At 41.0% G+C, this 22,794-nt stretch overlaps 1 protein-coding gene across 6 annotated transcripts in view; it reads left to right on the top strand.

Annotated features, from left to right (window-relative positions):
• Window positions 1–22,626, top strand: part of atp11c (ATPase phospholipid transporting 11C) — a 41,103-nt gene extending 18,477 nt beyond the window's left edge. The window contains exons 4-31 of one of the 6 annotated variants that reach the window (XM_046407196.1): window positions 1,958–2,038; window positions 3,206–3,313; window positions 4,126–4,254; window positions 5,552–5,643; window positions 6,254–6,304; window positions 6,739–6,803; window positions 6,901–6,982; window positions 7,069–7,219; window positions 8,075–8,272; window positions 8,766–8,936; window positions 9,322–9,533; window positions 9,717–9,788; window positions 9,887–9,960; window positions 10,067–10,170; window positions 10,340–10,521; window positions 11,745–12,011; window positions 12,136–12,313; window positions 12,389–12,491; window positions 12,590–12,735; window positions 12,991–13,050; window positions 14,099–14,226; window positions 14,920–15,055; window positions 15,156–15,221; window positions 15,376–15,479; window positions 15,602–15,758; window positions 17,918–18,023; window positions 19,375–19,406; window positions 19,691–22,626. In XM_046407196.1, the coding sequence (XP_046263152.1) occupies window positions 1,958–2,038; window positions 3,206–3,313; window positions 4,126–4,254; window positions 5,552–5,643; window positions 6,254–6,304; window positions 6,739–6,803; window positions 6,901–6,982; window positions 7,069–7,219; window positions 8,075–8,272; window positions 8,766–8,936; window positions 9,322–9,533; window positions 9,717–9,788; window positions 9,887–9,960; window positions 10,067–10,170; window positions 10,340–10,521; window positions 11,745–12,011; window positions 12,136–12,313; window positions 12,389–12,491; window positions 12,590–12,735; window positions 12,991–13,050; window positions 14,099–14,226; window positions 14,920–15,055; window positions 15,156–15,221; window positions 15,376–15,479; window positions 15,602–15,758; window positions 17,918–18,019 (3,219 nt within the window). In that variant the 3' untranslated portion in view covers window positions 18,020–18,023; window positions 19,375–19,406; window positions 19,691–22,626. Of the gene's footprint in view, window positions 1–1,957; window positions 2,039–3,205; window positions 3,314–4,125; window positions 4,255–5,551; window positions 5,644–6,253; window positions 6,305–6,738; window positions 6,804–6,900; window positions 6,983–7,068; window positions 7,220–8,074; window positions 8,273–8,765; window positions 8,937–9,321; window positions 9,534–9,716; window positions 9,789–9,886; window positions 9,961–10,066; window positions 10,171–10,339; window positions 10,522–11,744; window positions 12,012–12,135; window positions 12,314–12,388; window positions 12,492–12,589; window positions 12,736–12,990; window positions 13,051–14,098; window positions 14,227–14,919; window positions 15,056–15,155; window positions 15,222–15,375; window positions 15,480–15,601; window positions 15,759–17,914; window positions 18,024–19,374; window positions 19,407–19,690 lie in introns of all 6 variants that reach the window. The other 5 variants (XM_046407194.1, XM_046407198.1, XM_046407197.1 and 2 more) reach the window with 5 other exon arrangements.
• Window positions 22,627–22,794: the final 168 nt, after the last annotated feature.

Genomic DNA, 22,794 nt, shown 5'->3' with positions numbered 1-22,794 from the left:
CATTTTGTTTTGAGGATCTGGTCATTGCAAACAGTGGAGGGCTAACATGACCTGGGAACACTCAGCTTTTCTCAAGAGGCATTCAATAATCCGCTAGCAACATAGCCTATGGCAATGTGTCAGGTGTAATGAAGCTTTAACACAGAGCCCCATATACCATTCTCATGTACACACTCTGCTCTTTTGAAGCATTGAGTACTCTTACCTCTGGCTCTCGACACCTGAGGCTACTGCAGTAGAATTATTACTTTTGCTCCTGTCTCACCGGAATCGCCAACCACTAAAAATATAATGCAGAGTCTTTTCTGAATCTGCACTCCTCCAAAGGGTCGATGTGCACTAGTCCATCTCTGCATTGTAATTGATTTATCCTACAGTTAATTGTAATTACAGTAAAGCTTGGGTAGGCTAGTAGCTCACTGCCCTTATACTTTGTGTGTGTGTGTGTGTGTGAACGATTCTCCAGATACATGGTTTGCTTCAGACCTCAATTTTTGAGCCACAGTTTAGTTCATACCGTTTGTTTTTTCCAGTTAATTGTTTGTAGGTGTGAATATGAGCATGAATGATTGTTTGTCTCTGTCAGTTCTGTGATGAACTGGTGATTTCACCAGCGTGTGCCCTGCCTCTCACCAAGTCTCCAGCCTCCCTGTGTGATAAGTGGGGATATATAATGGATGGATGGATGCATGCTTCTCTTAAAATTAGTCTGTGTCAACTAAGTGCTCCAAAAAGTCTTTGAAGAATTGGATTTGAATGGAGTTCATCACAGCATTTGTAATCTACAAGCAGCATCTGAATGCACCATCTAGTTCTCATTCAGATGACAGTAGCAGGCAGCTGTATACAGTCCAACAAAAATTGAGTTTTAGAGTCAAGAAGAGAGTCTGAACAAACTGTATTTTTTTTTGTTTTTTTTTTTCTTTTTTTCTTTTAACAGTGGTATGTTTTCTGACCTGTCAATGTGAGTCAGGTTAAAAGGCAAAGTAAAAGAGGTGAATCTGTGGGTTTGAGTCTGTGGATGTTTTTATCACGGCTTCAGTAATTTCAGAATAATCTTTGTGTGTGTATGTTAGAAAGGGTAAATAATGTGGCTGTGTGTTCCTGTCTGTCCTTGGTTACTGAACGAGCAGCCGTTTATTCATTTTCAGTCCAAGCACAGGTGAATAAAACACCGGAGACCGCTTCAGAACACATCTCCTGCTCTTACTTAAGCTGATGTCTAGCTGACAACTGGTAATGCTCAGAATACCGATGAGCCGGATGTGTCGTGTCTGTGTGTGCCGGAATACGCACTCCGGCTCAGGGGGAGACCAGCCTGCAGTCTGCAGGATCAGAAATGCCTTGGTAAATCCGTCTCATGATGGTTTTAAGGAACACACTAATACACAAGGCTGTTTGTGTGCTCTGGTTTTAGCTGGGAGCCTTGGTCAGGTGCTGCTACTAAACTGCTTGTTTGGGATTACCTGATCAGTGGTCCCATACTTATTCTTATTACCCTCATGCATAAAAATACTACACATATTGCGCTGCTAGATTCCCTCACGTACTGCACAGGCAGGTAAGCTGAGTCCAGCAAAGCTTTGTGTTGGCCCTCTCCCAGTCTTGGCAGAGACACAGATGTTTTGGCATGCCTGCAGATCAAGCACTCTGTCCCCGGTCCACTTGATTAAAAGTTCTGTGGTCCAGAACCTCCTTCACTCTGTTGCAAAATGTTAATGCCTCCCCTGTGTTTTCTAGTGATGACTGAAATTGGGGAATAGTAGAAATTCCTCACAAAAGCAGACTACACCCAGCATTTAGAGCTCACCACAGACTCCTCCCTGTGTGACCACAGACAAACATGTGCTGCAGTAAGACTTTGTAGGGATGTGTAGTTTTTAATGCCTAGGTTTTCAGTTTTAAGATCATATGCTTCTTTTTGTTTATGTTACATTTCCTTTCCCCCCCACAATAGGTGATAGTGGACACCCCCACCAGCCCAGTCACCAGTGGCCTACCCTTATTTTTTGTGATCACAGTAACGGCTATCAAGCAGGTGAGACACCACCCAATGACGCTGATGAGTGTTGATAATGTAAATTTTGTTGTGATTTCTCATGACATGTTGTCCTCATTTCCACATATTGTCTTTCATTGCAGTACATCTTTCCTCCCTCTGCATGTAACATAATAAGTCCTCCTGTCTTCATAAATCCCTTGCTGTGATTTCTGTATTAAGTACGTGACTAATGCTCTCTTGGGTTTTGTATTAATGTGCTCCGCTTGAGAATTCTGATTGGGTAGAAGACGAAATGGGCTCCCGGGGAGTGTGAACAAATGGAGAGAGAGGAAGCAAGTCTATAACAGAGACACAAATTATCAAGGGGAGCCTGTGTTTCTTTGACTCTGTTGTTGCTGTGTCCCAGCTTTAGATGTATTGTTTTAGGGTGGGCTTTTTAGTTAGGCTACTGCTGGGGCTTTGAAATGCACAATAGTGGGCGGACTTCCCCCTGAAAATATGTGGGAAGCACTACTACTACTGTAATATTACTGGATAATCTTCAACCAGGCTTTGAAGTGGGACATCAAGACGGTGGTTCAGCTGACCATCCGTGGAATGTATCCCCTCCCTCTCTCCCCCTTTCATCCACCTGGCATCATTTCTCTGCATTACTCGTGCAGACCCCCCCATCCCCACCCCCTTCAATCACCTTTGCTGGTAATCTCACTTTCTGGCTTGGGCTTCGCCTTGGCACACACTCTAGTTCCCCTCTCTACTGCACCATCTGCTCTATCTCTATCTATCACTATCTTAAAGTACTTATGAAGTCTGCACTAGGCTTTGTGTTTTATGATGCTGCAGCCCCAGGAATAATTTTATATAATAGATTTTTTTAATTATTAATTGTTTATATATATATATATATATATATATATATATATATATATATATATATTGTTCCTATGCACTGCTTGACAGTCACTATCCCATTCTGCTGCTATAGGGACTCTTGTTCAGTCAAAGATGAACTACTAAATGTGAAGATTATATTGTATGCACAGACATCTTTGTGTCACTCCTTTACCAAACACCTTTACTATGTTGTGTAAGGATGTAACGTTGTTAGTGTTCGTTGTCAATGTCCTGTGGGTACTAGTACTACTTGTACTTTTTGTCACAGTAAGTAAATAACGTGTATCTGATTTTTATATGTTGCCGCAGGGCTATGAGGACTGGCTACGGCACAAGGCCGACAACGAGGTGAATAAGTACCCAGTGACAGTTCTAGAGGATGGCCAGAGGATACGGAAGGAGAGTGAAAAGATTAAGGTACCTTTTATCTTTCCGTAGACACATGTCCAGACAGAAGCTGCTGGCAAATCAGCATGACTGTTTGGAATATATGCAGGAAGGAGAACACAGCGTGCTGAACTGATTAGATGTTCAAATATGGGTGTGATGGTAATTAATGTATCCAGAAGGTTGCATGCAGGTAATTTGTTCGATACTTATGTTTGCTTTAGGCAACAAAAGGTTAACACACACACACACACACACACACACAAAAATCATTATTCAAAATGAACCAAATGGCTTCTGATTGTGTTAATGTACCACTAGTGCTGCTGACACCACTGAAAACCAACATCACAGCTGTCAAAATCAAAACATTGTTCCTTTGTTTAAAAGTGTGGACAGCTGCCCCCAGCACAGCAGCTCACACAAGTTAGCTGTAAGCTACCTCCTAGTGCTAAATGGACTCGGACTAAAGTAAACATTTAGCAAGCCGACGAGATCCTCAGTTTTAGTTTTGGCAGGCCAAATCATAGTTAAAAGGTGTGTGAATACTGACCAGCGATAAGACCTCAATTTATCCATAATTCTGGGCACTTGCAAAAGCTTGAGTGGTTTTACAAATGCGCAAATTGCAACCTGACTAAATACTAATATTTTATGCCCATATTTTGACCTTGAACTTAAGTTGAAGATCACATAATAAACATTTCCGAGTATGTTGAGACTGATTTCTCTCCATAGAAAATTCCTTAAAGCTGTGATTATGTAAATGTCAGCCAAATCCTACTGATCTAGTGTATGGGAAGTAGGTGTCGAGTGGTGTTTGGTTGTGTTTCTTTGATCAGGTGGGAGATGTTGTGGAGGTGGAGGAAGATGAGACCTTCCCCTGTGATTTAATACTTCTGCAGTCGAGCCGAGACGACAACACATGTTTCGTGACCACAGCAAGTCTGGATGGAGAGTCCAACCATAAAGTAAGAAGGACTGCTTTGCTGTCCCCCATTTTCCATGCTAGCTTCGGCTGTGAACAGAGGCATGTTTTTGGGTTGTCTGTCCTTCATCTCGTAAATGGAATATCTCAGAAACCCCTTGAGGGAATTTCTTAGAATTTAGCTCAAATATCCACTTGAACCCAGGAATAACTGATTAGAATTAGATAGAGATAAACACACACTGCTGACATCTTATACCTATAAGGTGAAAGGTCAGCTTCCCTTTAGCCCTACAATGATCTGCAAAAACACTTTTCTGGCCACTGTTCAGGAACAGAAGGGGAGATTGTGACCTTATTTCACATGTGTTATTGAATTAGTGAATCTTGGGTGTCCACCTTGACACTGAACCATTTGAAAAACCATTTTAAGTTGATGTGGAAGCCATGGTAGCGGTTGCTTGGAGCATATAACTGAACGATTTTCACATTGATTAAAGTAATTTAAGAGTTATGTCTGTCAGTAAACTTACAACAACTTGTACAACAAAGTCCTAAGTACAACTTTGAGATGCCGATTTATACTTCTGTTCTATTATATTTGAGAGGAAAATATTGTGCTTTGCAGTCCAGTAGATTTATCTGCCAGATATAGTTAATAGTTACCTTCCAGATTGTCAAAAAAAGCATGTCACAGTCTTAAAAATCAAAATTTAACAGATTGTTCCCAACCTGAAACCTCTCAAGAAAGCAGTCTTTTGTTGGTTCCCTTCTCACAGTTCAAATGTCAGTGGGTTGTTAGCGTTGAGCTATTTCACATATAAACCTTTCCGATGGTCTTATTTAAATAATTGTTCGAGGCCCAAAAAAGCCTGCGTAACAACTCGGTCACAGCTGTTTAACTGGGTTAAGACCTGAATTGTGAAATCACAGTGTATAAGTCACATCATTTTCACATTCATCCAATCACTCTGTGACCCAGTGTGCTTTTGTATGTTTCTGCTCTCATTTGTTCAGGTTTTTCCTTCAGTTTGTCACCCGTCTGTATATGACAGCTGTTTACAAAGATAATGTGGTTGTATTTATAAGCCTGGCTTTGAAGAAAGTTCTTCAAGTTTCTCACTTGTCTAGTTCCTCAAAATTGAACAAAATGTTTTTGTTCAAGTGTGAGTCACACATTCTGTCTGTCTTTTGTCTTCCTATTTTCATGCAGTGTCTGTATGTGAGAGGTAGAGGAAGACTAATATCATCATTTGACCTGAGCCAGTCAGTGCTCACTCTCTGTCTGAATCTCTATCTGACTGTCTCTCTCTCTTTCTCTGCCTCCTCCACTTTTCCAGACACACTACACAGTACTACCAGACACAGAGAAGGATCTGGAAACTCTCAGCGCTACCATTGAGTGTGAACAGCCACAGCCTGACCTTTACAAGTAGGCACTCATCAAGGGGCCCCAACAAGTTTACACCACACACATGCTTTGCCTGTGGTTTGTTGGGCAATGGATTAATTCAATGTCAACTGAAAATGTCCTGAGGGACTTTAATATTAACATGCAGATTGATGGACATGTTTTGGTAAACCACACTGTACTTATGTTTGGTTAGTTTCATATTAGGAATAGTGAAAGTAGGCAAGGTATTTCCAGTTATCTTTGGTCTGCTGAAAGATAGTTTACACAGCCTTTGGCTCCCCCTTGGGGCAAGGAGTAGGGATAGTGTCATTTAACCAGGCATCAGGATTGTGTTAAAGATGTGATAAGTAATTTATGGTGCCAAATACTTGCTATTCAGTGTCAATAAAATTGACAGTGTGCTGCTGGCTAACTACAAGTAATTAGCTGGCCCCCAAATGTCTGTAACCAATTTTTTGGTCAGTGAGTACTTTCATTTTTGTAGAGAAAATTGACTCTACATGAATCTGGGCACCTCAAGTTCAAACCCACTCTATTATTAATAGGTTGAGTAATGTGCACAACAAATATCTCATGCACTTTTTAGAAACAATTTTAGCCTCTAAGTGCACATGTAATTTTGTTCCAGGTTTGTCGGCCGGATACACATTGATAAAGATGATGAGGAGCCTGCAGTGAGGTGAGAGCACTTGCTGTCTATCTACCTGTCTTAGTCCACTTTAAGAGAGAGTGAAATCAAAACACAGTTTCTTAAGCATTTATTTGTTTCCCTTTGCCTCACCAACAAATCATTATTCCATTGATCCCTCATTTCAGACAGGCATCAAAATTAAAAAGTGGTTGGCATTGCTTCAGCCATTGCTTCCAAAGCACTCCTGCAGGCATTTGTCACTGACTGCTTTGTAATGACCACATAAACAAATGCCAGTGTCCTTCTCAAGAACACTGGGACCGATGTAAGCCCAGACTGCAATCATGCTGTGTATTGTCTCCGCGTATTTTAGAGGGGATGCCAGCTTACCTGCCAGGTTTCCATTTAGAGAATGTAGGAGAGTGTAGACTGCACAGCTTCTGGATGACTGAAGTGTTTGATCTACTGATGTGATTGTGCAGGTCTTTGGGCCCAGAAAATCTTTTGCTGAAAGGGGCGACTTTAAAGAATACTCAGAAAATCTGTGGTAAGTCAAATGATTAGGTACAATAACTCATATTTAGTGAACTAGCTCAGTATCTACAAAGCAAATCCTTCTTCTTCTCCTCCTTTTGTTTTTCTAGGTGTTGCGGTTTACACTGGCATGGAGACAAAGATGGCTCTTAACTACCAGGGCAAGTCTCAGAAACGCTCTGCTGTGGAGAAGTAAGTTTAGAGGAAATGGTGTAAACAAATTTAAAATACATGACATATCTGTGGTACTCATTCATTTGATTTCTAATTTTTTTCAGATCTATCAATGCCTTCCTTCTGGTTTACCTTTGCATACTGGTGAGCAAGGCCCTAGTGTGCACTACACTTAAGTATGTGTGGCAGAGCAAACCCGGTCAGGATGAACCTTGGTACAACGAAAAAACCCAGAGAGAGAAGGACACCAACCTGGTAAGTACACACTGAAGCAACCTGCCTGTCTGTGAGTTAAGCAGGCACCACTTTGCCAGGGACCTCACCCATCTCCATCATGGACAGCTTGCCCATAGGTGCATATGGTGCAGAACTGCCAGGTTCTGCAAAGACTTCTTCCTTAACTTGCAGGAGTTAGCATTCTTAACTTTCATCACATTTGTAGTATTCTTAAATTGCATTAGTGAGTGGTTTCCCACCTACTTTCATTATATTGTTTATTATTGCAATTGTTATGTAATAGTCTGAATGACAAGTTAAACTTAAAGTGAAATCTGATTAGTACCACAGCTCAAACTAAACCTGCATCAACAATTGTGAAAACACAAAATGGAGACTGTCTTAACTTAAGTGAAATAATTAGAGCAGCACGGGAATTAGCACTGCTAGGGAAAAAAAGTAGCCAACTGGGCTTGACTGCATTGCATCAGAACACTATATTATGTGCATCTCAAGTGTTCCCGTACTAAGAAGGCCTCCGTTAATACCACATGAAGGTTTGTAGTTGTCACAAATGAATTCACAGTTCCATTGGATCGAAGTGTTTTACAGTCCCTAGCTGCCTCTGATCCACATCATAAACCTCTTCTCTGTAAAATGGCCACTGTGGACTTAGATCATGACATGGTGCATTTCACTGGCAGTTAACCTTCTGCCCTATTCCTCAGTGAAGTGTGAACATTGCAATACAGCCTGATAACGCAATGCAGTCAGCCCATGGTAAGGTTTACTTTGCCAAGAAGTTTACCAAATTGTGGAGGCAAGTGGTGCAGTATGTGCTGACAAGCTAAAATACACAATGTGTGCATGTGTCCTCATTTCTTTTTCCACCAGTACCTAAAGATGTTCACCGACTTCCTGTCCTTCATGGTGCTCTTCAACTTCATCATTCCGGTGTCCATGTACGTGACGGTTGAGATGCAAAAGTTTTTGGGATCCTTTTTTATCACATGGGACAAAGACTTCTTTGACCCTGAAATCCAGGAGGGGGCTCTGGTCAACACTTCAGACCTCAATGAGGAGCTGGGACAGGTCAGGCAGATGGACACAGTCTGTAAACTCAACATTCCCATGTGTGATTAAAACGTTCTGATTCTTTAATGAATTACAAAATATACATTAAATATTCATCTTTTTTTTAATACTTGAAATTAAAGGTTAAAATCCATTTTACAGTTGAAACCAAGTTATAATAAACTCCATTAAAATATGGTATTCACACTCTGCGTCTCCACTCACTCACTGTTACTGTAAAATATGACTTGCTTATAATAACAGCAAATTGGCTGTGCTGAATTTTTTTATGGCACTTCTGACTCGAACAGTGTTGCCATAGATCAGTCACACTTGATTTGCCAAATGATTACTTCAGTTGAAGGTGGTGCTTCATTAAAGTGATTAATGCATTGTAATTTTTCTTGGTGTAATTGCCTAATGTCACTGTTAGAACCTGTTAAATGGGCAACTGAATTTTTATGGCTTTGGAAGAGTCTGTAAAGTATTTATTTTATCTTGTGGCCTGCAGGTGGAGTATGTTTTCACAGACAAGACAGGCACCCTCACTCAGAATAACATGGAGTTCATAGAGTGCTGCATTGACGGCTTCCAGTACAAGTATCGCGATGCGAGCTCAGAGTTGGATGGCTTCTGTGTCACAGATGGACCCGTGAGCAAGCTACAGCAGAAAGCTGGCAGGGTGGGTGTTGTGGTGTCCCTCCATCTGTTGTAAGTCACACAAGTGGCAACATATGGTCATCACATAGCTCGCTGCTCAGAAAGACCCTTCACAGGTCCCCCACATACAGTCTCCTTGACATGTGAACATACGCACTGAACATGGAGAGGGAGCAAAGTGGCTGTGTGCTCTTGACATGAGCATCTGATAACACTTTAAGACTGTTGTATTTAAACATGCATGTTGTAAATTCATATCTAACCACCGGCTACTGTATATGGCTTCATGTGGGGCTTTTTCACTTTCACATATTTGTTCATTGAAAATTATTTATACATCCATTTTATTTTAACGCATTTTACTGAATCTGAATCTGCTGTATTAAGCCTTGTTCATGTGTTAATAGGAGAAGGAGGAGCTGTTTCTGCGTGCCCTGTGTCTATGCCACACAGTCCAGGTGAAGGAGTCCACAGAGCAGAGTCAAGGCCAAGGGGACGGACTGGTGGACCAGGTGGATGGCTTAGGGGTGGATGGAGGTGTGTTCCATTCTCCACAGGAGCAGAGAGGCTTTATAGCCTCCTCACCTGATGAGGTTGCTCTGGTCAAGGGTGCCATGCGGTAAGAGATGGGCTGTTGTGAGTTAAACTGACAATGTAGCAAATGTTCAGTGAGAAAGCTCATCATTTGAATATTAATATCACAGAATGTGTTCTGAAAGTCCTAGATGATACACATTTGCATCATTCATTTTAAATAGCTCATGAGCACATAAAGTCAGTGATGATTTGTCTTCACCTGCAGGTATGGCTTCACATTTCTGGGACTTGAGAGTAAAACCATGAAAATACTCAACAGGAACAATGACGTTGAAATGTAAGATGCTAATTACACAGTTATTATTCATTTTCATGCTATATACTGTATGTGTGAGCTACAGCTCTTATTTTGTTTCCTTTTTTTACTTCCCAAAGGTATGAACTGCTTCACGTGTTGAACTTTGACCCCGTGAGAAGGCGAATGAGTGTAATAGTCAGATCCAGATCAGGTGAGCTTGAGGTCAATGTCAGGTTTATTGCATTGATCTTGATTTAGTGTTTTCCTTCAGCACTCACCATCTTTGTTTGTGTGTGTGTGTTTTTTTTTGTGTCCAGGTGATACACTGCTCTTCTGCAAGGGGGCGGACTCTTCCATCTTTCCCCGCGTCAGACAGGAGGAGGTCGAAAGGATACGCATGCATGTGGAGCGTAATGCAACAGTGGGTGACATAAGCAAATAGCTCCTCCAAATCCAAATAGTCTCTGTTGTGTGTAGAATTACATGCTGCATGACACAAGGGTTGGACAGGTTTTAATTTAGGACTACAATGATGTCAAGACTTTTTTGTTTTATTGTTGTAACATTGGGTGCTGTGTTTCACTGTTCAGGAGGGCTACCGGACACTCTGTGTGGCCTACAAAATTCTCAGTGCAGAGGAGTATGCCCAGGCAGATGCAGGATTGAGGGAAGCTAGACTGGCTCTGCAGGATAGAGAGGAGAAGCTCATGGCTGTGTACAACCAAGTGGAGACCGGCATGAGTCTAATAGGAGCCACCGCTGTAGAAGATCGGTGGGTGCTCACACAACATAACCATACAGCTCTATCTTACATTTTGCTATTTTGCGTGCTGCTATTGTCTTTCATCTCCCTACCCCCTCTTTGAAGGATAGTGCCAAGAATTTCACAGGGCAGAACCGGCTTATATAAAGAAATCTCAGAATACACCCAAAATTGAATGGAGAGGCCAAGATTGCAGACCTCAGCAACAAACAATTTTTCATAAACATTTTGCTCTAGGAATCTGATAAACCTGACAAAGACGTGAGACAGGGAATCTGTTCTGTTCTTAAGCTAGAACAGTAGGTCGGTTCCTGTTTGTGATTGCTTCTTTGTTCTCTTGCTGTAATAAACTCATTCTTCCTTTGTCATGTTTATCCACTATTTATGCAACCTCAACGCTTTCAGCTTTGTCACATTTCATCATGTTCCTGGTAGTGTTTTATCTGGCTTGTCTCATCTAATTCCAGTAATGGCAAGAGCCAATAGTTAATTTATTCCAGATTTTTAGTAAGCACACATTGCCATCTTGTGGTTGACACTGGGTACTCTTCCACAATCCAAGATTTGAACATTTAAAAATGGACAACATGCATTGTTTTAGAATTGCGTGTAAAATTGCAAAATGCATCTCACTAACTACCACAAATAGGACGGAGCAATTTATCAGCATGTGTCAATGTTTTTCTTGTGAAATACACTATATAGACAAAAGTATCCAGAAGGACCTCCTCATGGAGCTGTTCTTCAGGGGTTGGGCTTGGCCCCTTACTTCCAGTGAAGGGAAATCTTAATGCCTCAGCATACCATGACATTTCAGACAATGCTATGCTTGCAACTTTGTGATAACAGTTTGGTGAAGGCCCTTTGCTATTCCAGCATGACTGTGCCCCAGTGCACAAAGCAAAGCTCCATAAAGACATGGGTGGATGAGGTGTGGAAGAACTTGACTGGCCCACAGAATTCCCATAGAAACACTCCAAAATCTTGTGGAAAGCCTTCCCAGAAAAGTGGAAGCTGTCATAGCTGCAAAACTGACTATGTATTTAAAATATAATGTTATTAAAATCCCTGTGGATGTAATTGTCAATTGTCCAAATACCTTTGTTTATTATAATAAACTAATTTACATCAAAATACATATATTGTTTTATTAAATTTTGACATTAAAGGAAAAGGATGTCAAAATATATCCAAGTTTAGTATACTTCACTTTTCTCACTTCTTTTCTCCAGGCTTCAAGAGGAGGCAGCAGAGACCATGGAGGCTCTGCAGGGGGCAGGCATTAAAATTTGGGTCCTAACGGGGGACAAGATGGAGACGGCAAAGTCCACCTGTTACGCTTGTAGATTGTTCCAGAGAAATACTGAGCTGTTGGAGCTGACTGTGCGTACTCTGGAGGATGGAGAGAGCAGGCGTGAGCAGCGACTGCATCAGCTCTTACTTGAATACCACAAGAGAGCAGTACAGGATGCACCACCAGTTAAGGCAGGCGTCACCAGGTCAGTGCCTAGACATTAATCTCAGTCTGTGTATTAAAGTTATTATGTGATGCTTTGCTGATGTGTTAGGGTGATTGCTGATAATTTACTGAAATCCATTTTGCTATTTTGTTCTGTTGTCAAGGAACTGGTCTTCGGCAGGCCAGGATTATGGTTTTATCATAGATGGAGCCACTCTGTCCATGGTGCTCAACTCCTCCTCCGAGTCCAACTCAAGTCGCTACAAGAACCTGTTCCTGCAGATTTGTCAAAACTGCACGACTGTGCTCTGCTGTCGTATGGCTCCTCTACAGAAGGCACAGGTCAATCAGTTAAAATGTGGAAAATGTTCATTCATTAAACAATAGAAATAGTAATAACATGGTTTCTATCTTTAGATAGTTAAAATGGTGAAGAACTCTAAGGGCAGCCCAATCACTCTTTCCATTGGAGATGGTGCCAATGATGTCAGCATGATTTTGGAAGCTCATGTTGGCATTGGTAAGAAATCTCATGCTCACAAAGCTAACACATCTCTGATTGTAATCTAATGTGTGTGTGTATGTGACATTTGTGGCATTTGTTCCTGGGTGTTACAGGTATCAAGGGTAAAGAGGGTCGGCAGGCAGTGAGGAACAGTGATTATGCCATCCCCAAACTAAAGCACCTCAAGAAACTTTTGTTGGCTCATGGGCATCTCTACTATGTACGCATTGCACACCTGGTGCAATATTTCTTTTACAAGGTAGGAAGAACAGATGCTTCTGTCATGTTGCTTTTTTTACCTGTCTTTAGACTAAGAACTTGTTGTGGGTTTCAGCAGAGCCTGTATTTCCCAAACAAATTCACAAAGACACAGATTTGACAGAATCAATCCTCTTAACAAATTAACCAGATTTTTAGGTTGAATTCAGGTCAGTGTAAGCACGTGAACTTATGAACGGATTTGATGTTTCCATGCATCAGTATGAGCCTGTTCTCTTTGTCTGTTTACCTGCAGAACCTTTGCTTCATCTTACCTCAGTTTTTGTACCAGTTCTTCTGTGGCTATTCCCAACAAGTGAGTATGTCCTGAGGCCCTTTGAGATTCAAAGGTGTTCTGAACATGAAAGGAGGCAGTGTCCCTTTAATGTTCACCTCCTTGTCCCCCTGAATGCCAGACGCTCTCCCTCAGATTGTCCCTCCGTCACTGTCCCTGGGATGTTTGAGCTTTGATTGATATATTTATATACTGACTTAAACTACATAGCACTGTGTGGCAATGCCTATAAAAAGTATCCACCCCCTTGGATATTTTTGCCTTTTATGGCTTTTATGAGTGGAATCATAGTCAATATAATTTGTAAAAACAAAACAAAAAATAACTCATGTCTAATGTCAAATAATTAAAAATATATAATGTACAATAAATGATTGCATAAATATTCACCCCCCTTTAAAGTGACTGACCTAATTAAATAGAGGTCCAGCCAGTTGGTGCTCACAATTAGTGAAATTGAGATCACCTGACTGAAGTGAATGTGTCTCAAGTGATTGTAGTGTAACTACACTTTTGTCTGGAAGGTAAAGTCACTGGTTAATTGATATTCCTGGCTACAATTACACCACAAAAACAAAAGAACACTCCAAGAAACTCCAAGAAAACATTATTGTAAAGTTGAAGTCAGGGCATGGATACAAGATGCCACATAGATACATGAATGTGTTTGTACGAGCTTGTAGGCAGTGCCCAAGATCCAAGGGAGTGTGCTGTGTGCTTTCAGTGCAGACACAGGGAGACTGACACTGAGTGGTGGTCAGTCTGTCACACTGACAAAGTCACTCTGATCTGTTTGTCCTTACCGCCCACGTCATACACTATGTTGCTATGACGCCATGGCCCGTTTTTTTAAATACGCGAGGAGGGAAATATGTACGTGAAATATGTATATAAGATTGCTTCTATGACATACTGTATTATGCAAGTGTGATGGTGTGTATGAGTTGTGTCCTCTCCATGATATTAACCCCTAGTTGCTCCATTCCGCATCCTCCTCCTCCTCCTCCTCCTGCTCCACCTTACCAACCCCTCCCTCTTCACTCCCACCTCCTGCTCCCATCCTCCCCAGCCCCTGTATGACGCGGCCTATCTGACGATGTACAACATCTGCTTCACCTCTATGCCCATCCTGGCTTACAGCCTCTTGGAGCAGCACATCTGCATGGAGGTTCTGCTGGACAATGCTACCCTCTACAGGTAAAACTGGGAATCAGCACTTAACTGCAGCGCCGTTTGAGGTATAGATGTTTGATGGTGCTTGTTAATTTGTTTCTTTTGAGTAAGAAGGGCCACTGTTAGTATCAGTTAAGCTTTCCATCTTTATATTTTAGACCTAGAATAATAAATAAATAAATGTACCCAAGTACTCTCATGGTGACACAAATTATTCCTTTTTTTTTTAGTTATAAATCATTACTGTCAATCCAAAATTTCCAATTTAATTGACACAGCCCCTCTACGAAAGGCTAAGTTTAGTTCACTTTTTCGCCTTCCTTAACACATCAAAGTCTCAGTCTCTTTCCAAAATTAGTTGTTTAATGTCTTATTGAGAAAGTACCTTTATTTCTATCCACCCTCTATATATCCAATTATAGTTTTATAACTTTTGACCATAGGATATGTCCTTCTTGTGTAAAGAAATCTGCTTAAATCAACAAGTAAAATTGTTTTCATCACTTTCAGTCACTTTTATCCATGTAGTGTTGAAGCAATTTAAGACTTCATGCATGACCTGAACATTAAAATTGTCAGTTTTAATTTCCAGATCTTTTGGAGAGGTGATCATCATTCATCTCACATTATTTTTTTTTCTACAGTTTCACTTTTTATCATTGAGGTTGTATGAGCTTATATACTTTGTCCATGTTTCTCTTTCATGACTTTCTTAAGAGGGATTGCTAAGAATGCCATGTTACGGTGGGGACCTTTCCTCTACTGGACTGTACTTGGAGTCTTCCATGGCTTGCTCTTCTTCTTTGGTGTTCGATATTTGTTCAGTAACCCAGCACTGCAGGATAACGGCCAGGTTAGATTTAATTCACTTTTCTAAATGGATGTGATATCAAATTACATGATTAAGCACCACCTCCTAAGCATGTGTTCCCATATGTCTTATTTACATTCAGGTTTTTGGGAACTGGTCATATGGAACAATTGTCTTCACTGTCCTTGTCTTCACTGTCACACTAAAGGTAAACTCTCCTGTGGTTGATTTTATGAAAGAGTCTGTCATTAGAGCAACTGTTTCGCAGGAGAGTTTTTGAGCAAATATTGAGTGTTCTTGCAGAACATTGACTTTTGGTGTGCTGGGTTTGCGTTTAGAGATTTTTTTTTCTTCTTCTCTAGCTTGCTCTAGACACACGGCACTGGACATGGATCAACCACTTTGTAATCTGGGGCTCCCTGGCTTTCTATGTGTTTTTCAGCTTCTTCTGGGGAGGAATAATATGGTAAGATAACAAATCGGTATAAAATGACCTGTTTATTAGTTGATCTGTTATTTTTCATTTCCTTTCAACCTACAGTTGATTTTGCAGTCGGTGTGTAAACCAAAGCGTTCCCTCTCCTGCAGGCCTTTCCTGAGGCAGCAACGTTTGTACTTTGTGTTTGCCAACATGCTGAGCTCGGTGTCAGCTTGGTTGGTCATCATCTTGCTCATCCTGCTTAGTTTACTGCCAGAGATCCTGCTTGTGGTGTTCCGTAAACCCCGCGGGCCCCACGCACGACAGGTAGAAATGAAACACACACACACACACACGTCCTTAACCACTTATTATGGTTTATTTCAGTAGAGCCCAACTTTGGTCTATTTCTGAGTAAAGCGACATACAATTTAGACTCCAGGATTTTAAATCAAATCTTTTCAGTATGATTGGATTGCTCTGAAATGGGTGGTGCTTAGCACATTGCTACTGTAGAGGATTGGTGCCTCTGGAAACTTCCTTTCTTGTGTTATTAGGAGGTGACCTAGAATTGAATAAATTAGACCTCAGCCATACTTTTTGTAAATGGAAGCAAAGTTTTTTCCAGGGTTAGGGACATCCAAACACACACCGCTGATTTGTGACTGCACTCAAACTACTGTGACTTCTGAGCTAATGTTCAAGTGTTGTTTTATATGACAGGTGCGGTTAGCTAGTCCCTCTAAATTACATTTGATTGAAGAAATTTATCAATATGGCCCAGATTTCAAGATGAATCATGAAACATTTTAATGTCTTTAAGGTACAATACTTTCACATGCACTGTATTTGGTGTATACCAGGAGATAACAGGATTATTAACACAGGATAAGAACTTGGAAAATGTTTTTTGTCTCTTCGCTGCATCTTTGAGATCGGGCTTTAGTGTTTCCTTTCTAAGTTGTTGGTATGATTGCCTTTCAGAGGGACAGTTTCCCATTTCTGCAGAAGACCACTTTCCCAGACATATTTGGTCATTAGCTCCTCATGAGGAAGATGTGTTTTCCAAGCAGCTGATTGGTGACTTGTGCTGTGCTTTTGGGTGTGTTCCACCCTTGTTTGTTTGCATTGCGTTCAGACTTGTTTAGGAAAAGTAATGAACCGAACCAAATATTTTGCAAATGCTTGGGGGAGTCTTAGAGCAATTTTGTACAGTATGAATTCAGTGTTTGTTTCTTTTAAAAACTGAGGCTGAGTATGTACTTGTCCTTGAGTGACAAAATATTTATTTATTATTTTTTTTTGGTTATGATTGAAATAACAATTATTTCTAAAGGCAGTGGAACTGCTATTTTATTGTAGAACACCCTCCTATAACCAGCTTTGTTTTCCTAACTAGAGGTTCTGGCTTCTGCACTTTTAAGACCTTCTCCTCTTGCTCTGTCTCACCCTCTTATTTCTTCTTCTCTTCCTCTCTGGACCTGCCTCCCTAAAGATGAAACACCGCCTTCCTTCCTCGGGGACATCTACTATCTTCATGCTGTCGCAGACCGCTAGCACTCACAGCTTCTCGTGGAGTGACTGAGGTCTCTTTTTCTTTCTATCAGCTCTTACACAGAAGTCTCTTCCTTCAGAGTTTCTGCATCTGCCAGTCGTCCTTGTTTTCTCCCTGTTGTGTCCTTCCTCTCCCACTGTTAGACTCCTTCTTTACCCTCTAAAGTAACCCCGGGTGGTGTTCTGTGTCTTTTTACAATCCCTATCCAGATTAGGTCAGACAATTTCAGATGAATTGTTTCACCAGGATATTCCCATCTTAAAACTTTGACTACAGTGCTTTTCTTTAGACACATATTAATCAGTCATGTTGCTCAGTGGGCTTGTGTGTGCCCAACTCTGCAAGCAGTGTGGAGTAGGACCGGGCGTCCATGCTGAGAACTTGCAGTCCGTCTTCCATTCTTGTCTGTTGAGTTGTATCAGTCAGTGTCTTCCTCCCAGCTGCCTGTGCCGCTCCAATGCCTGCTGCCTCCGCATGTCAAGTCAGGTGAATGCAACACGTCAAAGCACTCAAACTTACCTGCATGAGGCTCAAGTCAACAACCTCATCCTGGATCCTCGCCACAAACCCAGCGGGCCACTGCATTTTGTGTGTGCGTGTTTGTGTGTGCATTATATCGTACAAGTTTCTGAGAAATGTGCCAGGGTAGTTCCCCTCTTTTAACCCGGACAAATTAATATAGCGTCACATCTTCTGAAAAATATTACTGCAAAGAAAAGGTTTTTTGAAAGGCACCTTGACTGATTTTCATTGTCCACATGTCCAGTTTTGAAGTCTTTTTGTACGTATGTTTGTTCCTTGTCTAATATGTGTATGTCTGTGTGCAAGGGAGAGCACAAGATGGAGGGAGAAGCGAAGCGTGTGTGTGTGTGTGTTTGTGTTTGTCAGCGTAGTGATGTCATTGGTGTCTCTTGACTCACCCTTCTAGAAGAAGCTGGTTCAGTCGAGCGTTGGGGGCCGCCAGTCTCCCCGGTCTTCAGCCAGGCCCCTGCTCATGAGAACCTTTTCAGACGAATCCAATACTGTCATGTAAACAGGTACCAGCCCACCTTCAGGTCGTTTAAGCCAATCAAAGACTCGCTCCCCCCAGCCAACCTGTTCAGCCGTTCTGGTTCCTAACACAGAGTTTTAACAAGTGAATCAAAGGCGTAATGGCAGACCCAGTGTGTTCTTAATGAGTTGTGTGAGCTGATATTGGCTGGCTGAAGAGATGCACTTTTTTTTGTTAAACTCAACTGTCAACATTTTTAGTTAAAATGTCCACTTAACATGTGAATGCATCCATTGCAAACCTTATTTTTTATTTTTTTGTGTATACACACATGCTCCTTTCAGCCTCCCTTTGGAAGCCCGACTTATGTTATCCTTTGCATGTGCTTTAAAAAAAAAAAAAAAAGTAATGTTTTTCATTTTCATTTTTGTCTCATGTTTGGGCCTGGGATGTCCGATTGTTTTAAGATGTCATTGTCAGTTTGTTGTGGGTTTCTCATCTGAATGTGTGAAACAACTGAGCTGGTCTGTGTTTGTGTCTGCCTGACAATCATGCACTGTTTGTAATGTGGTGGTGGTGGTGGTTTCGTCCTGTGTGCACATCCACACCTGTGCTGGTGGTCACTGACTGCTTACTTTCTCGGCAAATAATGGATGTGTTTGAGAGTGCTGGGCTTACTTCTCTGCATGATGTGACATTAACTTAACCTCAGACTGAATGCTGCTGCATTGCATACAGGGGCTGACAACGAAATGAATTTAATCACATGATGAAGTATTTCAAAAATTGTAGTAGTTTAATATGGAAAAGCAAAGTGTTCAATATTGCATAAATGAATAAATAACACTGCAGAGGAAATGATCATCAGAATAAATACAGACAAAACATGAACTGTAAACCATGAAATTAACCGGTTGATTTTTAAAACTCTGCTCTTTATTACTATCATCATTACTGTTATTAGTAGTAGAAGTAGTATTGGACCATTCCAGTATTGTTTTTCTCTGTATTTATTAATATGAATTATTCTTATTTATTGATTTAATCTCACACACATTTGGCTCGTAGGATAAATAAATGATATGTGCAATTATACAAAAGACTTTGATAAAGTTAAATTAGGCTTGATTAAACATGAGATGTCATGTTACGTTTATAGAGAAAATATCAGGAGCGCTGGAGGTGTTCTGAGATGACAGGGCGTCTCTGCATTTGTCGGCTGCGTGACGTCGTGTTAAACGACTGGGTGTTCTCATTTTTTTGTCAGCCCCCTGTCAGGAGGTCTGATGGTTGCACCTTCCAGTCACTGTTGACCAGGGTCCCTGGTAACTGTTGCACTCGACTTTTCAATGGCAGCTTTCACTGTTTAACCTGCATTTCTGTCCCACCTCCATTAGCTGTCGGTGGACGGCCTACTACAAACTTCCAGGTAAACTACAGTGAGACAAACCTTACTTTCTGTGTCTGCTCAATCTCACTGCTGAACTTCAACAGATCAGTAGACTTGGATAAAATTTGGAGCATTTCCTTTACTAATTTCTGCTTGTCGTTGGTGGTGGGAAAGGTGTTACATGGTGATATGTGACCAATCATTGCTTGTTGTGATTTTTTTTTTAAATGTTTTTATTTTTTTTTCACGGCATCTTCCTATTGTCGGCACAAGTTCTTAGTGAAACCACCGAAGTAAAATTTTTTGTGCTTGTGCTTTTCCAGACTGCAGCTGTCACACCACTGTCCTACAAGCACCTGAAGGAGCGTGAGTGAAAAGCAGCAAGGACTCCCAGCAACAGTCAGCATCAGCCACCCTTAGGGTCCCATGGCAGTCAGGTCAGAGCTGTCTGTTGTCATACCACCATATCTGAAAAGAGGAGGAGAAGAAGAAAAAGGAAAAAGAAGATGTGCTGACTGTGGGGAAGGGATAAAAAAAAAGGGATGGCAGTCTTGTGAGTTGCGTCTCTCCGGTCCGTCCTTCTCTGCCAATCCCGACAATTCCCAACCCCCTCCATGCATGCCTGCAGAGCAGTGCCCTGCATTATGTTGTTTTTTTAAAAAATATCTACTTGGATGACAGGCATGAGTTTTTTTTTCTTTTACTTCTTCTTTTTTTTAAAAAAAAAACAAACAAAACAAACAAACAAAAAAAAAATACCAGCTTACAAATGAATGCATACACGGCTGCCTTGTCAGTAGCTCTGCCCAACTGCTGTGTTTTAGCAAGCAGTTGTAATACCCACTCCAAGAATGGTTCACCTGCATGAATGAAGGCTTAAAAGAACACTTTACTCCACTGATACTCAGTCACTGTACTCTGCAACTTTATTTTTTTTATTTGAAAGACATAATAATCACATTGTCAACAATTAAAGGTTATACTATTATGCAGCTATTGCACTTTTCAGCGGCTATTCTTTAAATGGTTGTCATATGTTTCAGGAAATAGACATACACTCACAGGTCAAAATTATTTGAGATCAAAAGTTAATGAAAGTTATTACATCTCTGCTCAGAGAAAGCAAACAGACTTTGAGAACGGGTTTCTGGTTTATAGATGATTATTTGTTTCCAGTGATGATTCTGTGTTGTATACCGAGGTTTAAGAGGGGTTTATGCAGCCCATATTACCACTCAGTCCAAAAAGTGTGTGTGTGTGTATATGATTGACCGATTAGATTAGAGATGTTAAGCATATTCTGGCAATAAAACATTGTTCAGAGCGTGACCTAAATCTTCCAACCTCAGAGATAATTTAAAAACCAATTTAAGACGAGAAACTTAATATATGTCCTCTACTGTATATAGCTTAGAGATATATGAGCTGCTCAAAGCCAAAAAGACGATCAGAATCTGTCCACACAAGTGTGACCTGAAAGTGACAAGTCATTGTGTGTATGCGTGTGTTATAGATGTGCGTGCAGCTGTGCTGGATGAGAAAAGCCCGAAATGTTTATGTGTCATGAAAACCAGGATTACTTGAACCTTGTTGATGTAGTTTGATTAGACATTTCCTGCACTATTAAGGAAACTGGTTTTGTCACTAAGGCACATAAACACACACACACACATATATGTATATATATATATATGTGTGCTTGAACGCACTTCACATGCACATGTCAGATAGAAGAGAACAAAACACACGATAACCACAGACGTACACATGAATGCACACATGCACTAAAGCCTAAATGAGGTATTTATGTTCATTATCAAGTTTGCATAATTGGCCTCAGGCAGGCTGAAGTGGGAGTGTAAAGAAAATCCACTTCAGACCTGCAGAGTCAACATACTTAACGCCACTGTGAGTCTCTATGCTCCATCGTCTTCGTCCTGTTTTTGGGCAGATTTGCTGACGAGCAGGACTGTTCGGCCTTTCGTACCTTATTTTAACCTCGCGTGTGTAGGACTTCATACATTCCATGTAAACATGCCATGATTTCAAACACTTTTAGATAATGTTTTGGAATCTGTTTTTCTTCGGTTGTCCCCGCCCCCCCTCGCCCTCACAGATATGTTTCTGTTTGGCATATTTATTGTTAAGTGTACTTTTATTTACAAATGTTATACTTTTATTACATAAATTGCATTTCTTTTAAATTGTGGAGAGTGCTTATCTTTGTGCCAGTTGAGTTTGTCCGTGTTACACCAGGCTGATGTGAGCCCGTGCCAATGCCATGTGATTGTCTTTGTCATATATGCAAAGACAGGCAGCCCCCCGCCAATACACTCCCAGCCTCCCAGAATCCACCTCTGAACTGATGGCACTCTTTTTGCCAGGTTATTTTGACACTTGGTTTTAAACTGGTGATTACGTGTCGCTAATCATTTATGTTTAGCGTCTGTCAGTGAGGTGGTTTTAGAGTACACTACTTTAAACAGTAACAGTAACTCCAGTGCGGTACTTTGTAGTACTGGCGTTACCCGCTGTCTGTGAACTGACATAGGTGACAGAGTGCATCTGCAGAACGCCTCAGGCAGTCATAATGTCGCAATTGTGATTTCAAAAATTAAGTTAATTTTGATTTGTCTTAACAACTGAGGAAAATGTACATGCTTGTTTTCTACTAAGAACGTCTGTTTTTCTGATGTTGCTAAGATGAGAGGAGGCTGTTCTTCACTCTGTGACATGTCACGTCCAGACTGCACTGTGCTGGAGATATGGGCTGTAAGAGGACACACTGAGAGGGGCTGCCTGCTTTGTTAACGAATGAAAAACCTTTAACTGAGATGCTATTTTCAGAGATTACAGATATCTTGGAATCTAATGTTTTGCCTGTCTAAATGAAAAGTATAAAAGAATGAATTGTATTTTTAATGCAATCTTTTCCAGACACTTTTGTAAGAAAATCAAAATGCCCCCCCTTCCAAAAAAAAAAATATATATAGAAAAAAAAAACAACCAAACAAACAAAAAAAAAAGCACGAGATGCTCTGTGGTTGTGGACGCTGTCTCTGTCTGTGAGGGGGTGGAGGTGGACACCTTCAGGCACCTCAGCAGCCCTGCATCTGGCAGCAGGGACACCTCACCACCTCCAGCCCTTTGGGTCTCCAGCCTCAACACTCCAAACCTCCAAGCTGAATGTACCTCTTTGAAACTAGTATATTCAAAACCTGAAGATTTTCTGTAATAAAGCAAATGTTTTGAAGATAAACCAACCTCTTGTAGTGTTTTTTTGTTTTGAATGTGGGTTTAAAAAAACAAATGTCAGCAGGTTCTGTCTGATGTAAGGATGTGCTTATGTGTGGATGGCTGGCATTGGGTGTATGTGTGTGTGTGTGCATGCGCGTGCGTGCCTTTTGCCACACTGAGCAGATGCTGT

The sequence above is a fragment of the Scatophagus argus genome, chromosome 12 (assembly GCF_020382885.2).
Source record: "Scatophagus argus isolate fScaArg1 chromosome 12, fScaArg1.pri, whole genome shotgun sequence".
NCBI lineage: Eukaryota > Metazoa > Chordata > Actinopteri > Scatophagidae > Scatophagus > Scatophagus argus.
Note: the sequence above shows the minus strand (reverse complement) of the source record. Positions and strands in the feature narration are given on the sequence as shown.